The sequence below is a fragment of the Glycine max genome, chromosome 13 (genome assembly GCF_000004515.6).
Source record: "Glycine max cultivar Williams 82 chromosome 13, Glycine_max_v4.0, whole genome shotgun sequence".
Lineage (NCBI taxonomy): Eukaryota > Viridiplantae > Streptophyta > Magnoliopsida > Fabales > Fabaceae > Glycine > Glycine max.
The window spans coordinates 37,701,809-37,719,646 of record NC_038249.2 but is presented as its reverse complement, the minus strand read 5'-3'; the positions used below and the strand labels follow the sequence as shown (position 1 = coordinate 37,719,646).

Sequence of the window (17,838 nt, the reverse complement as noted above, 5' to 3'; positions counted from 1 at the left end):
GGATAAATTTTTCCATCCACATTTATTATGTGAACATAATTTATTAATTTTCATAATCACCAATTCAAAAATATAAAATACTTAATGACTTTTTTGAGATATTAAATGTTTTTTTTTTAATTAATGGTTTCTATTTTTAATTTATTACAGTTGACCCTTTTAAGTTTTTTTTTTTGTTTCAAATCAATTCCTTTCATGAAATTAGACCGTAAATACGAGGATTTTGTATGGGTGCCTTAACTGTGATTGAAAAGGATTAATTGATGAGACATGTTTTAGCATTTGTAGAGTTTAAGAAAATAATTAATAATAACAATAAATCAAAAGAATTGTTTGGAAAAAGTGTTAGGAAAGTTAAATGTTAATAATTACAAAGGTTTAAAGAAAGTTAAAATAAAGTGTCGAGAAGTTATCTAAAAAGAAAGTGGTTATCCTACCATCATAAATTTTTAATAAGTATGGACATATCATGAGGTGTAAGTGAGAAATTAAGAAGTTACAAATATTTAGATGATTTTTCTTATGTGAGTTAAAAAGTTAAAAATAAAAGATGAAGTTAAGATGATATAATTACAACTCATACTTTAGCTTTTATATAGATACAAATGGACAGCAGCCATTTAATTCTCGCGTTTGTGATAATTCCCTCACCAAAAAATATCTATTATTATAATACAAAGTCTTTTATAATTCTTTATTTTTCTACCATTTAGATAAAATTATTTGCATCTTTCACTGCACTTTTTTGTTTAATCATAAATTGCAGTGTGGTACTAATATGCCTTAAGATTAAAAAATGGTGTAATGGCTTAACTAAGTATTTCTTCTATAAACAAACTGTCATTTGGTTTCTCATTTTTACTTTTTTTTTTCAAATGAATTCTTCATTAAATATGTCTTTGCTCCCAAATAATTCCAACATTTTTAAAAAAATCCTCACTTGACCTCTACATATTACAATTTTCCCATAGAAAACCAAATGAAAAACTTGTGATATTTAAGAAGACCAAAACAAAGGCTAATCATACTTAAAAGGATCAAAAAAGAAAGAAAGCTACAAGGGAACCATGAGACAAACAAAAAAGATGTTTTGTGAGTTAATTTGAAATAACAAATAAGAGTCACATAGAAAATTTCAACTTTTTAAGAGATTAAGACTTGATCTTACCGGGTTTTTTCATTCATTTTTCAATTTTTTTTATTCTTGATCGAACCAGGTTTAATTCATGACAATAGATAAATAATGGTTACTTAATTCTCATTTTGATTCTACAGAAATAGAATTCAATTACAAAGAGAAAACAAGCACTTAAGAATTAAGACCAATAAGCCTCTGATTTAACCAAAACCGAGGTAACTGCAATCTTAGACATATCAAAACAGCAACAAAAACTTGACCCCCATAAAAGGCAAACGACTAGCAGGAGAGAGAGAGAGAGAGAGAGATGTGAATTTCTTATAGTGATATTGAAGATATCAACACTTACTATTTGTATCCTGGAGACTAAGTTTTACATTGCATCAGCAACAACAGCATATACATGAGCAAACTAAGACTACTAATACAACTATGCAACCTAAAAGTCTACAACTATACACCACTCTCCCATGTAACAAAATTGGTAGATATACATTTTTTCCCTTCACCAACTTGTACAATAACACTTTTCAAATGTTCCCATAAGATGTACAGATGAAGCAAACTCCTTAAAATGAGAGTTTATGACAACAATCATTTTACCATTTTTGCTTAATCTTTCACCTTTTATTCACCTTTGGCAAAGAGAATACTTGTAAGCTGAATGCTAGAGTGCTCTAGAACTCAATTTCCCCCACCATCTCCGCCGACTTTTCTCCATTTCTGATTTATGTAGTCTTGCTTTTGTCTCTCTTAATCTAGCCTTGTATTCTTTCTTCCACCCCTCAAACCTATGTTTGAGTTTCCGAAGTTCTTCAACAGAATTCGTGTTAGCAGATTGACCTGTTTTAATCTCAACCAGAGCTCTGGCATCATCATCAAAGGTGTGTCTGCGTTGCTCAAATTCCTTCATCAGGTTGCTGACTGAAGTCAAAGTACCATTAACATCTCTCCCTGCTCCAGCTTCAGTAAGACTACTAGAATACTTCAAAGGTGTGCTTGCATGAGGTGTTCGAGGAGTTCGAGATCCCATGGAAGCAGCATCTTCTGAATCATAGCCTAAAGGTGACGCAACATCACGTCTTGCAATTTGACCGCTGACATTCTCAGAAGCAAGGCTCTTTCTAGCAGCAGCAAGGCTCATCTGCATTGAAATCGCAATCAGAAACTTCAATATAATTTTAAGTTATATTTAAAATATTTGTGCATGGGACTTTTTAGTAAATAAGGTTGCAAACAAACTCAGAAAATTACCAAAATTAACAAATTACTTTCCAGGTATGAGTCTCCTCTTATCAGCAGAAAACAAATTACACATTATAAGAGTTCCTGCTAATTCATCTTTAAGACTAACACAGGCGACTAAAGTGCAGTTGTTTTCGTTATGGATGGGTCAAGGAAATACTAGGCATTTGTTCAACGAGGCCAAAGCAAAATGAGCTAGTCAAAAGTTCAGTTTGATCAGATAAACCAACTTTGTCTATTACAATAATATTCATGAGTATGAGAATTTCTATCAGTTGAAAACATACTTGCAAAGATGACATCTGCTTTTGCCACATCTCCTCCATTGATTTCATCCTTTTCTCATATTCAATCCACCTTCTCTCAAATTGTTTTAGCTGCTCCTTCAATTCGGCATTTTCCTCTTCCTTTTGCTCTATGGTAGCTTCAGCCTTGATAACCCGCCTTTGGAGCTCTGCTAAAGCTGAAGGCAGATTCTGACCCCGCTCACTGGACACATCCTGCTAGACCAAAAAAATAAGACATTATGGTGTTGAGTAGTTGGGAACTTTACAAAATCATGAAGCTCAATATTCTATATCCATGAAAAATCTCATTCCAATAGGAAAATATGCTTCTGAATGCTTCTGATGAAGGCAATACAACATGCTCAAAGTACAGACAGATTTTATGTTTTTGAGACCACCATGCAAATGAGTACTTAGTCACATTTCTGCAAAAACGCTGGTACAGTGTACAGAATAACAACCAAAAGACTAGAAAGAAATCTCTTTGATATCTTACAATTGAATACTAAGAGATGACACAAACACAGTTTGAGAAGTTGATCTCAATTGAAGGAAAACTTTGATTACTACCAATTAAATCATAAAACTACATGTGCAAAAATATGATCTATACTTGATATAATAAACAATTACAAGAACTAATCAAATTTAATTTATTTAATATGAAAAAAGTTCCAGAAAAATTAAATCTGTCTTGCCATTTTAATTGGTATCTCATTTTATACACTTTCCTGTGATACCAAATATATATATATATATATATATATATATATATTATTTGTTGTTGAGAATTAAGAAACAAAAAATCAAATGTCATACCAAACACGGGGATATAAATTCTCAAATACTTAGATATTCAACATGCCTAGAAATCTTAATGTTTCGGCATATCAAGCACCTTTAAACCACTAGTCCCATTAATAGTATTAAAAGACGGGTTGGAAATGAACTGAAAATTATGACTTCAGATTTGAAACTCCAAATTGATACAATTTTTAGATGGATAGAAAAAAAAAGTACCATTACATGTATAAAACAACAGAAATAAAATCAAATCATTTAGTTACTTAAAAACTTTGAGAAAACATGCATCGTAAAGTACCTTTACTTCAGGCATCTTCACACGTGACCTTCGCCTAGATCTTGCATTTTCAGGAGATTTCTTTGACTTATGCAATCCACTAGCATGCCTCCGAACCAGCCACCCACGAATTACTACATAGAAGAGAAATAGAGAATAAGCAAAGCATATGCAAGGTCCCTGGCAAGGGCAAACTTGACAACAACAGAAACACACTAACCAGATTGTAGTGTTGTGGCTGCCTGTATTTCCTCAATATTTTCAAAAGTAATAGTCATAGAAGACTTCACCATAACACCATATTTCCTTCTTGCAATTTCTCCGCGAACAACTATAATATAACCAAATTACAGTCAAGTTACAGCTACAAACTATAACCAAGGTTATAGTCACTTTCAATAAGAATTTGACTATTAGAGGCCATCAGATTAAGTGTATAAAGTTCTCAATACATATAAAAAAGGTACTCCAATTTAGATTTTAAAAGTAGAAGCAAAAAAGCACCAAGATTTATTTTTGGTTTAAAACAATTGTGTTTTTATGGAAATATTGTACTAGAAAAATCAGCATAAAAATAGAGAAAAATGTGCATGAGGCCTAGAATCACATGAGAACATTCAATTCAAACAAGACTAATATTGAGAGCCTGGCATTACATGATTGTAAAATAGTCACTCCATTCTTAAGTTCATGATAATGACAACGAGCTTGATAACCACGAAAGCTTTTTTGAATTCCAAGTATTCCCTGCAAAAGATGTTGTCTCCTGTCCTCCAGTGCCCCAATCTGTGAAATCAACCAGAACACAAGAAAAATTAAATAAGAGAAACCATTAAATGAATTAAAGGAATTAATATAACTTCTATCTAAAACATGACATTAAAAACAAATAATCATATATTTGGTTGTGCAAACAAAATCATAGTTCGAAAAAAAATATATTCATTTAGGATGGTAAATGAATGGATAAAAACAAATCGAGCTAAGATTTATTAAAAAACTTGATAAAAGCAGCCAAATCATCCATGACCCATTTTAATAATTGGATGTCCAAGGCATTCAGTAACCCTTTAAAAGATAGGATATATAGGTTACAGATCTGTTAGTTGTCAATATCTGTTAGTGTTTAGAGAGTTTGTTGTTGATATTTGATAAGTTTGTTGCGCTGAGCTAGAAAGAATCAAGGTAGTTTGACTATAAATAAGAGGAGAGGTTGAGAAAGAGGGATATCTTGTTATTTGTGAGAGAAATAAAAGCAAACTGGAACTGGGTATCTTGTTAAAAGAATAGGGAAAATCAGAGCTTCAAGGGTCTGAACCTCCCAATGCCCAATCAACCGGATTCCTTGGGTTGATTTTTATCTCTCCTTACATTTCATTCTTTGCCTTTGTATTTCTTTCAATTAAAATGCATCTAGCCTCCCATGTCCAAATGAATTTGACTCTCGCCTTTTGGATATTTTGGTAGGTTCATTAATCCATCAACTAAAACCAATCCAATCCATTAAATCTATCAATACAATTGGATATATAGAAATTAATTTAAATATGGAGGGTCATAGACAATGGACCCAATTGCCACCCTAAAAGCATGATCCAGCTCCCAATTCTATGGCTCTTTGGCTATTGAACCAAATAAATACTCTACATAAATGCTAAGGTTCAGTTTTGAGAAGTGAAAACATTAAATTACATAGACATACCTGCCCTGTTCGAAGATACAGTTTGGTGAAGCCAACTTGGTACATTTCAGGAGGGATATTAAACTGTTGCAAAATAGCAACTGAAATGCTCAATGGATCCTGAGATGTGTTTGCCTCAGAAAGCAGAAACCCGTACCTAAACAAGCAGGAACACAAATCAACCCATTATTCAATATAATCTAAAAAAATATAGGTTTCACCACTACCTTTGGGAAAACTCTTGATGCGTCATTCGAGTAGGATATCCAGCCCTTGAAATCCTAACAACCTCCAAAACTCCACAACACTTGAGCTGTTGTAGCACAAGATCTTCATCATATATTCCAGGATGTTGCTTAGTATTTGGCTTTATACAGCGAATAAAGTGAGGTGTGGTGCTCTCCAACTGATGCATCAACTTGAACAATTGACCCTAAAAGAAAGAGACTTGTTAGGCTTACTTCCCCTCAAATTATTGAGCTTTTCTCATTTAGTATACTCCTAAAATCTTTGTACAGTTATTAAATCATATAATTTTCAGGGGACTCATCATCTACAATCATCACCAACAAATCAATAACATCAAAATCATTTCTTTCCAAATATTAAATACGCATAACCAACCAGTTCAAGTAATGCTACAAGAATACCTTGAACTTTGTGCCAACACTCTGCTTTTGTGAGTCCAGAGCACCTCCATACAAGGAATTTGATTGCTTTTGAGACTGATTAAGTGTCTTTGAGAACAACTGTAGCAGTTCACAACTACACGATGACAGTAGTTGAATGGAATCAGATGGTAGTGGATCTCTGTTCTTTTCTAGGAAGCCACTTGTATCATACAAAACCTAATAAAGGACCAAATATTAGAATAGTCCGAAACATAAAAACAAGATTGATTTACATGGTATTCTTTCTACATATACCTGAAAGGCTAAGAAAAACAAAATTATAAAACAGGAATTTCTCAAAACAGGCAAGGGAAAAAAAACTACGGTAAAACATTTATCCTCTAGAGTGAAAATTGCATGGTTAATATCAGAATGATATTTGTGTCATAAAATTTCTTCTGACAAAGTGAAAGCACCCAACATTTAGTTTTGTTACTGAATTTCAAGTAATGAAAGAAACTAAATAAGCAAAGTTCTTTCGTGGGAGTTAGAAAGAGAGAAATATACTATTATATCTAGAAAGAACTAAATAATCGTATTAGAAAACTTGGGTCTTTACCAAACATATGCTATATCTGATTATATTAGTTCATACAAGACAAAAATTACAATGACTAATTATCAGTAACGTTACTGCTACTGTATGACAATATCAGCATGAAGTAGGCTTATGCTTGATACTGCAACTCTGGGTGCACAATTTCAAAATGAACACAAAGCTTAAACCAGTAAATTTAAGGATTAATTCAACTTTAAAAACTACAGCCAAGTAGATTTTGTAGCAATTAAATTGAAGGATCAATTTGACTTTAAAAATCACAACCAATAAAGGTCCTTAAGTACTGATACTAACCTCCCCTGCATAATGACAGACACTAAAAGCCCTGCCTCTTTCCCCTTTAAAGCAAGGATTAGCGTGCAGGTGCTGCTTAAGTTTGTTGGCAAGTGTTAGATCACTGGCCCTGGGGAAATTTGATTCCTCGTCCAACAAAGAGAGTAGACCCAGAGGCCTCTGCATATCAAACAACAGAGTTCATAATGAAAATACTACACAGAATAATGTGAACTCCAACATTATGACCTGAACATAATATGATTCTGAAAATAATCTGCAGTGTAAAGAAACATATTGTCTACACAACAAAAATAAACACAATGGCCTTGTTTCCAGCTCAGCGAAAGAGGAATAACTATAAAATTTAGAAATCTTAAACCATATAAATACCTTCTCAAAGAGATCCAAACACGCTTGATTGTCCTCAAAATCTACTTTGGTCCAATCAATGCCATCTAATTCGTAATCCTGAAACATTTATATGGCAATGTTGCTGTCAAGCTAACCAAACCTGTTCAAAATACATACTTAGCATGTGATACAAACACCATCTTCTAGTTTTGTTGTATCATGGTTGTTTTCATCAGTTAGTAAATGTTTTCCCTCTGTCTCTTACACAGATGAACACAACATGAGGCCTAGGTTTACCTATACTAAATGGTTCACGATCAATTCAAAGCACTAGGACATCATTAAGTGTGACAGACAATTTACTAAAGTAAACAATACACTGATTCAGATAGGTAAGTCAGAAATCAGGATTAAACTGAGCTGTGATTTCAAACTTCAAATGTTCCTTGTGCTGAGAAATTTTAGTTTGGTACATTGCTTTTAATTAGTCATGTACTATATTGCCCAAAACTGTTGCGAAGTCCTCACCAAATCTGTTTTTTCCCAAAAAGACAACAGAAGTAGTAACACACTAACACTTTTTAAATACACAAACTAAATTCCTGGATTTGTATAAAGATACCACCATAAGTATTACACACTGAAAATTTCATGTTCAAATTAAAGATTAACATAGTTGCCGACCTCCTGCTCAAGTTTAAACAGATGCCGATTGAAATGTTGTTGAAGCCTCTCATTGGCATAGTTTATACAAAATTGTTCAAAGCTGTTATTCTACAAAGAAAAATAATAAACTATTAGAATACATACAAAGAGTCTATCTATGAAGCATCAATAAACACGTTAATACAAACTGTATACCTGGAATGATTCAAACCCATAAATATCAAGGATACTTATGGATCTCCCAGTGCGGCGTTTACCCACTTCAAGTGACTTATTAACTTGTTCTACAAGCCAATCAAACAAGCTTGCATAGATAAATTTTGCTAATGCATCTCTTGCATCAATTGCCTGAACATGGGATAAAAAAAATTGGATATAATAATATATAATAGTATAATACAATTAGGAGAAATAGAAAACTAGATCAATTGAATTGTTCAAGTAATAGACAGACCTGCCGCAAGGTCAATGTCTTGGTAATGGTATCCTTGCCCGCTTGGATTTTACGGGTAGATAATGCTTCCATTAGCTCATGGGAACTGCAACCCATTAGCAAAGCAGCATTTGTTACAGCTGCCAATAGAAAAGAAAAACCAAAGTCATTTTTTAGTAACTGAAATTTCAAATATACCCTTTATGTTATTCATAGACAATATGAATCAAGGGAGGAGGATTGCCCACTCTTATATAGACTACTTTGACCATATTCCTAGTTGATGTGGAACATCTTAACAATTACCTTCATCATTCACCACCTCAATGTGATTTTCATTGTCAGTATCTTGGAATGATATATTTCCCAACCATAATATGGCAGCCAGCATCTTAAAAACTAACTCTTGTTCCTCTTTGCACATTCGAATAACATCCAATGCTTTCTGAGGAAAAACTCAAATGTAAAAGGAGGGAAAAATGGCATGAGATCTTAGGAGGCCATAAACAAAATTAAAGAAGCTAATGCTCAAAAAAATGAACTGTAAAATAATATACCATCAGCCTATGAAACTTTTTAGCATCATCAACACCATCAATTGTCATGCAGTCACTCTGGTTAAGATATTTATATTCACTAGCCGCCCTAAGATTCAGTCTTTCTGCACAGGAAAAGAAATTAATTCCATATGGTGATATAGGTGAAAATATTTTCATGCTCAATTAAGCTGATGAAGAAATCACAATGTGAAGGTAACTTATCACTTCACATGCAGAAATTGGGGTCGATAAATTTCTGTATAAAATCTAGTGTACATTTAAAATTTGTAACTAATATTATAGGGAAGAGGAGATCTTTACAGATAACAACACTGGGAGAATCACAGCCAATAGTCATTTTAACGGAATTATCTCAAAAATAATCATTTTGATTTCAAAGATGCACGGAAGTATGCAAGTATGCAAACTAATAGATAGATTGTGTAGAAAATGCACCTTTAAGATCAGATGAAGATCCAGCACAAAGTTGATAAAATATGTGATATGACCTCTCACCCAATGCAAGTTGAACAACTCTAGACTGAACACAGGAGACAAGATGATTTCAGAAGTGAAGAATAATAAATATTTCAGTTTCACACTTTTGTTCAAAAAGAGCATCACAAGTTACCTTTTCTAACAGAACTGTTCAAGTTAGCGTATGGGAATTGGCATATGAGAAACACAAAATCATAAGAATAAGTCAGGTCAGTAAATTGAAAATATAAAAAGATATCAGAAAAGAGCTAATTTTATGTAACATATTTAACTCAAACAGTCTTACAAGTTTGAACTATTGCCCCACAAATTTTCCCCATCGCGCTGAAATGAATTTCAATCAACTTCCCCTGCACCCAATTAAAAATTGAATATCAATTAAACTGCTCAGCCATTAGATAACATCCACAAATTCACAAATTTGCAATAGAAATCTTATAGAACAATAAAAGGTGGAGTAGGTTCCTTCAACTACAATGAAAAGAAATGCAAACTCACAAATCTGCTAGAGTTGTCATTCCTAGATGTTTTTGCATTCCCAAAAGCTTCTAGTATAAAATTTGTCTGAAGAACTTCATTTTCTATTCCAGAACAGCCACCACCAAGAGCAGCTAAGTATTGCATAGCAATTTTTGCTGTCTCTGTTTTCCCAGATCCACTCTCACCACTGTACAAAAAATTCTAACAGCGATTATTAACAAGTGTACTTGTGACTATACCCTTATTACCAAAAAAAAAAAATTGAGTTCAGGAACATAATTTAAGAGGCATGCATGAAACAAATCTTCTAATGTGCTGAGTGCTGACCTTATGATAATGGACTGATTCACTTCATCTGAAATGTACAACGTGCAAACAGAAAAGCTTTGTATCACACAACTGCATTATACATGTTTCAAGGAGGAGAAAGAAAAGGGGAACTCCATTTACCTCTCATCATCTCATTATAAGCTGCATCTGCCATAGCATAAACATGAGGCTTATCCATAAGTTTCTGCCTATAAGCTGAAATATAATCGTCTCCATAAATCTGAACATCTTTGAACGGATTGAGTGCAATTAAAATTGGCCCTGATTTACTCTGCATACAAAGAGCAAGAGCAGCATATGAGATTACATAGAAAATCACGCGAGTAGGAAAAACAAGCCAAAGCAGCAGACATACGTAAATCATATCCTGAGAGTATCTAGACTGAAGATTGTGAAGAACTGAGGGCTCATTTAAATAACTGAGCTGTATAAGATCTTCAACACCCTCTAAAATATCAGGATTAGCTGGTAGGAGCTCTGATCTGGATACTTTCATAACCTGCAGTAACAACTCAATGGCATAAATGGCCTGTTATCTTGTATATTCAAAAACAAATACTAACTTTGAAAGAAGGCTTAGTGATTCACATTTCCATTTGAGAGTGAAACAGATGCTTCCTCTCCTGAAGTTGACTGTATTGTTCCCAGCTCCCACTTTCCTTTCGGTTGCCTACACCAAACATGAAGTTTCTGTGGAAACAACCAAAAACAGAAAGGAATTTAACAGACACAAACATGTCATAAACAATGTCTCAGTCCTGATATATAAATAGATAAAAGCCACAAACAAACATTCTCCTAAGGTAAAATGTCAAAAGCAACTCTGATATTTTTCAATAAAAATCTTTCATATGATCAACAAATAGTAAGACTTAGGGAAATAACAATCAGAAAGAAAATTGATCTTCGAGTAAGCTACACATGCCACAAACAATTTATCTATGCGTAATATTAACCTACTGAAGAACAAAATTGGTGCGCCAGTATGAAACATCAAACAAATAAAAGCCCTGAATCGAAATGCCAGTCAATAAAATAGCAAGCCAACAAGGTATTACAATATCTTTAGAATTAAAAATTTTAACATAACCAAGTAGCTTTCTAATCTAATTAACATATAGGTTAAACTTATCTCTATTTACAATTCTGAAAGTGCTATGCTACAGTTTCACACTCACATCTTTTTTAAACACCAACTACCATATTTCATTGAAGCTGATTGCTTTCACCCAAACACCAAAAACTTATCATTTTCTAACTAAAGACATGCAACACAAAAAGAGGCAGATTAACTGAAAACAAGCTGAGTTTCAAAACACTAAGAGCCACTGTTAAAACCCCAATCCATTAATCAACCGATAAAACATAGATTCAGTTTCTTAGATACTTTTGGTATTGTCCACCAATCAAAATTGGAGTTTCACCTCGGTAACCCACATAATAAAGGTCAACATAAAATACCAAGGTAAAACTTCAATTCAGATTAGAGAACAGCACTAAAAGAACTGTATATGAGTTTTGTTCTTAATCAGCCCGTTATCACCAACCAATCATCATAAGCATTTTCAAGCCCCAAATTATTACCTTTTTGATGAAATAAACAACATTATCATCCTCCAACTCCCCGGTGGGAGGAGGAGCTTCACACCCAGCAGACGCATCATCGGATGTAGAAACCGGACAAGGTGATAGTTGTTCACTCACTATCTCTTCTGATTGGACTTCATAAGGGGATTCAACATTCAACTTCACCTTCTTGGTTCCAAAACTACCCTTCCTTCTGTGCCCCATCAAACCATTCTCACCATCCACCTTGAAGTTGTTAGGCAACGACCTCCTCCCTGGCGGCAACCGCGCCCTCGACGGCGGCCGCGACGGCAATGCCGGCGGCAAGTCCTTTGGCTTCTCCTCCTCGTCCCTCCGGCGAAGCGATTCCAGCATCTCCTCCAGCGAACTCCTCGTTAAAGAAGACATGGAAGCTGTTATCATCATCTTCAAAAACTTCAATTAACAAAATTCACCCCAAATTTCAAAGCTTTTCCCTCAAATTCGCATACCCAGCTCGAGATTTTTTCAATTTTCAACACCCCATTTTCTGATTCCGACTAACAATTTCGGAATTAACGCGGAAAATGGAAACGACAATGAAAAAATAGTTTTCTTTTCTTTTCTTCTGGGGGTGGTTTGAAAAAGATAAGGTCGAAAAGGGTCGTTGGAAGAATCAACGCAACATTCGACACCGAACTCCAGAGGCGCATTTGCCAAATCGAGGAAGGTCGCGGGTTTCCATTGCTGAAAGCGAAACTTACGAGGTTTCAATGAGGAGGTTGAGGTTGTTGCGAACGAGAAACAAAAACAAACCTCCTCCAAGTCTCAAAGAGAGAGAGAGAGAGAAAGAGAAACCAAAAAAAAAAAAGGGAGGAGAGAGAAAGTGATAGGAAGAAAAAAAATGGTTACGAACACCGAACACGAACAATTTGGAAAAATTGTTGTTGTGAGTGTTGTTCTGTTTTTCTGCTCTGTTCTTTGCAAAACAAAAACCGAACGTTCAACGTTGCTGTGTGTTCCTGAAAACAGAACAGGAACTTTTAACTTTGTCCTTGTTGTCGCTGTTGGTGGTAATGATGGCTTCTTTTTTTTTTCCAGAAATTCAAATTTTTCCGATGAGTTGGCGACGCAACTTACTCTTCCAATATTCTTAATTCGTTCCTTCGGGAAACCGTTTGGATCTTACATTACAGGGCAAAGGAATATTATAAAGTTATTTATTTGAACCTACCAAAATAAAATGAGAAAATAGTATAGTTCATTAATTGATAATAATAATTTGAACATAAAATAAGTTGTGGATTTTGAAATGATGGTGATGTGTTTATTCAAAATGGGTATGGATGCGAGTGCGGGAACGTGGGAAAAGTCTGACAGTATGCTTCTTGAGTATATTACTTAAATGGACTTCATTTTCAATTCAATTTACCACTTTGGAAATTAGTTAATTAATTAATTAATTCACACATTTTTCTTTGACTGAAAGGAGGATTAGTTCAAACATCTTTCTTAAGAATATACGAGTATTTATTATTTAATATTAAATTTTAATTATTTAAAAACAAAATACCAAAACTAAATTTATATTTTGAATAAATTTAATGTTTTAAATTTACCTCGTTTAACAATTTTAATTTTGTATTGACTAGTGTTTAGATGCACTTGTTGATTTATTATATGGTGTTTAACAATTTTTAATATTTTACATGTATTTTTTTTAACAATTTATGGTGACTTTTTAAAAATTATTTCTTCTTAACTCTACCTCCAACCTAAAACAAACGGGATAATTACGTTGTGCGGTGAAAATAATTTTCAAAATTTATATCTTTCAGATCTGATGTACAAATAATTGTACCCACAAAATAAGTAGCACGAAGGAATTTTATTCAATTGCACTTGCGCTAATGTTATTTCCTTATTACATGTATTTTTTTATATAACTTTCCCAATGACTTGTTTGGAGGGAAGGGGAAAAAAAAGAAGAAATAAAACATGAAGAGTAATATTCTTTTTCTGTCAAAAAAAGTAATATATTTCTTTTATTTGGTTAAGAGAAAAATTAATTTTTAAAAACAAAAGTTCAACTTTTTTTTTCTATTCAAAATTGAGATCCTTCTCTTCTTCACTTTGCATCGCCGATTCCGATTCAGACCATAATGGATTTCTGCTTTCACTTTGACGGCAAGCGAGGCAAACCCAAAACGAATCATTTATGTCGGAAATCCCTTGCCAGTTTCCACAAGTGGATGGCTATGAAGAAATGGGAAATCTAATTGCATGCTTAATAAAGAAAAGTGAATAGTAAGATTTACAAAACAACTAGTAAAGAATGGGAGTTAAGTAAGTAGGTTGATTGTGAGTTTAAATGATAATTACTAATGAGATAAAAAGAGTTTGACTAATTAATCTTTTTATTTCAATGGTATATTAAAACGTCAACCTTTTTTATGGCGAAAATTAAAACTTCAACCTATTATCTAATATGTTGCTTATATATTGACTAACTAATATTATTATCTCTTTCTATTAATTATCCCTATTACCTTATGAAAAAATATTAAATAATAGAATAAAGTATTTAATGTTTTAAAACTATAAAACATATTTAATACTTGTCATATAAAAAATAGAAAGATTATATATTTACTCATTTTTTATCACTATATAGCCTACTTTCATGTTGTATTTAGATCACCATATTTTGTATTTAGAATAATTTATAGTCTGCATCAAAAAAATAATTTATAGCTAAATATTAAGAGTTTAATGTATATGCATGTATTATTAACGGAAGAAAAAAAATATACAAATATATAATAAGAATTTACCCTATGACACATCTTGATATCGAATAAGATGATGTTGTAAGATGGATTTTTATCATATGTTTATGTAAAAGAAATTACAGTAGTAACAGTAAAAAAAATTCAAAACTTATCAAGAGTCGTTAGAAAATAAGTTTTGTGAAATTTATTTGAATTTATAAAAATAATTATGACTCGTGTTTTTAAATAAATATAAAATTTCTGTAATAAAAGCTTAAATAAATACTGAGTTAAACTATTTATCAAAAACACGTCTTAAAACCAAATAATGTGTGTGAAAGCTCAACTAATTGTGAGCTATAATGTTAAATGAAAATTTGGCAGTTATGGCTTATTTATTGAGTTGAAATTAAAGGTAACCAGTTGCTCAACACTTTTAGAACCTTTAAGATTACAAACACCTTTTGTGATAGTACACGAATATTACACTCAGCGCAAAACGTTACTAATCAATATTGAGGACAAGCATGCTTAGCCAAAACATAACTTGTATTCTTATTCCTTTATTTGTTACCTGAATATCACGTCAATAAAGGTGCTTTATAGCCAAAGACAATCCAGCAACGTTATGGCAAGGGGATATATGTGGTCCTATCAATGGCTGTATCACAATAATTGAAAAGATAATAGTAGTAGCCCCACTTGCATTCAATAATCCCGAATGCTGAATTAGTTAATTAACAGTGTTAGGATTTAGAACATTAGAACAACTTTAAACCCAAGTAGTGAGATATGATTTACAAATGATTTTATTTTTTAATTATGTGATTAGGTATTTAATTCTCATATCAGTATCTATAAAAAATGTTAAAAAATATCAATTTTTAAAATAAATTTTAATATATCAAAAAAGTAATAATTAATTCTTGTCCGAAAAATTACTTTGACTCACCAAAAAAATTTAGGGAAATACAATTGGACACCCTATAAATGTAGATACTTTGAGAAAAATAGAAAAAAAAAATACTAGTGATTTATTTAATCAATATTGTAATATGACAAGAAGATTGAGATAAAAAAATAAAAATAGGTGTTAATATTATTGGGTATTCAAATATCGATTTTCAAAAAATTAAGATCACTCTATGCTTGGCCACGTAGAAAGGACGTGACTAATTGGAAATAGGCAAATAGCTAGCTCTTGTTTGTGAATGTTTTTAAACTCCTTTAAGGGGCCACGTAGGCTCAACCTGACCATAAACTATGAACTTCACTTCACACCTCACAGAAGAGGATACTACGTGTAAACCATCCTATATTCTAGACATCTCTTTCTTCATTATAAATATTTTTCATTAAAAAATTTGGAAGTCAAAGTTGATTGTGATGTTGACATTCATATATTGGATGGAGTTTTGAATATTTAGTGTGTGTTTTTTATTAGATGAATGAACTTGATTTTATTTAAAAATAAAAATATATCTAATAGTGAGTTATACTGTTTGAATAGTATTGATACAACCTACTTTTAAATTTATGAATTAAGAAAAAAGTATTCAATTATGTAGTTTAGTTCAATTATACACTATGTCAAAAATCGTATGCTACAACACAAGTTTAAAAGTACGTTATAGATAAAACAATTTAAAAAATTATGTGAAAAACTTTTACTCCAATTCCAAAAGGACTTTTAAAAATATAGGCTAAATACTACTTTTGTTTTCATTTAACTTTTATTTCACAATTTTAGTCGTAAGTTTTTAGTTATGCGATTTTAATCCCTAAATTTTTAATTTAGTAACTTAAGTCTCTCAATTTTTAAAATTTTTAATTTTGATATTTTCACTAAATTTCATTCATTAATCATTTGAATTAAATTATCATCTTCAATTCACAATTTTAGTTTATTTTTTTCATTTATGCGGGTTTAGTCCGCCATTTTTTAAAATCAATCAGCTTTTGTTCATTTTTAGTTGATCATTCATTCATTTTTTTAGTTATGTGAATTTAGCCCTTCAATTTTTAAAATTAAGTAGTTTTGATTCTTCTATCAATTTATTATTTATTTAATAATTGAGCTTAAAATAAACTAGAGGGACCAAAATAATATTAAGATTAAAATATATAAATTAAATGTAATATTTTTTATAATATCATCTCGTGAATAATTTTAAGCATTTAATTATATGATTTATTAAAATATTAACTATTTAGTTAATTAATTATCATTGATCGTATTAAAATATTTTTCTACTTTATTAATAACATTTCACAAAGAAAATTCATAAGTTGACCTAATTTGTGTTACTATAAAGGTTAGATTAAGGCTTTCGAAAAGCTTGTTTTAAAAAAGAGGTCAGGTTGAGATCTTTAAAAAAACTCATTGTGAGTCTTACTTGTTTATTTATTATTATTATTATATAAATGAGCAAAAATATGAAACCCTAGAGCCTTAAGTCATAATGCTTTATTCTCACTTCGTCGCTCTTGATCTCCACCAAACAGTCGTAGTTGCAAACCCCAAATCACCATTCTAGTGCACTCTTTGCTCTATTTATTGCTACTTTCTAGTGCCTATTCACGAAGCCCCTGCAAAATGATAATCCCTTATGGTGATCGGTGACCTTGTGATTGCTTTTTTTCGTTACAGTTTGTTATGCTTTTGTTTTTTTAGAATGTTTTTCATGCTTTGACTAGGACTAACAATATTATGTTTCTTTTGTATTGAAATTTTAATCTTTCCATTGGTTACAATTTGTCGTGATCCTGTCTTCTTTGTACTTTTGTTTCTAGTTTATTGTAGTTCTTTGAAAAGCATGCAAATTAAATATAAAAATTACAATTTGCTCTACTTATTATACATTTTCAAGTTAGTACAAATTAGCCATATGCAAAATAAGGGGTTATATCTGAGTGACAAAATAAGGTAAACCAAACTAAGTTAACAACATAGGAATTTTACATCGTTTTGGCGAGAGCAACAAATGGTTTTGTTGGCTTGATATATATGCTTGTTGTTGCCTTGTTTCAAATTAGAAAAAGAAGATAATCTTTTATTATATTGAAAGTAATGATATTCTCACACTTTTTTTTCTCTCAGAAAATCATTTTAGATTTATTTTTCCTTCTATTTCTCTATTATATCATTCATCTTATCACTTCTCCCGTTTCTTCTATAAAAATAAGTGTTGTGAAGAAAATATAGCAGGAATATGATTACTATTTTATCGTTCCCAAGTTATTATATGAAAGGAGATGAAAAAGGAGTTATCTTTGCATAAGAATGA

At 31.9% G+C, this 17,838-nt stretch overlaps 1 protein-coding gene across 1 annotated transcript; it reads right to left on the bottom strand.

The window, feature by feature from the left end:
- Window positions 1-1,462: 1,462 nt before the first annotated feature.
- LOC100819335 (myosin-16) lies at window positions 1,463-12,995 on the bottom strand. Its single transcript, XM_003541811.5, has 24 exons — window positions 11,820-12,995; window positions 10,824-10,925; window positions 10,591-10,734; window positions 10,356-10,506; window positions 10,233-10,260; window positions 9,924-10,092; window positions 9,712-9,775; window positions 9,559-9,572; window positions 9,384-9,468; window positions 8,946-9,049; window positions 8,695-8,833; window positions 8,410-8,528; window positions 8,151-8,303; window positions 7,974-8,063; window positions 7,329-7,406; window positions 6,957-7,115; window positions 6,083-6,280; window positions 5,660-5,865; window positions 5,454-5,589; window positions 4,408-4,537; window positions 3,972-4,082; window positions 3,773-3,885; window positions 2,671-2,883; window positions 1,463-2,282 (listed from the first exon to the last, which is right to left on the bottom strand). Exons 1-24 carry the CDS (start codon window positions 12,225-12,227, stop codon window positions 1,806-1,808), a joined length of 3,591 nt encoding a protein of 1,196 aa, XP_003541859.1. The 5' UTR covers window positions 12,228-12,995; the 3' UTR covers window positions 1,463-1,805.
- Window positions 12,996-17,838: the final 4,843 nt, after the last annotated feature.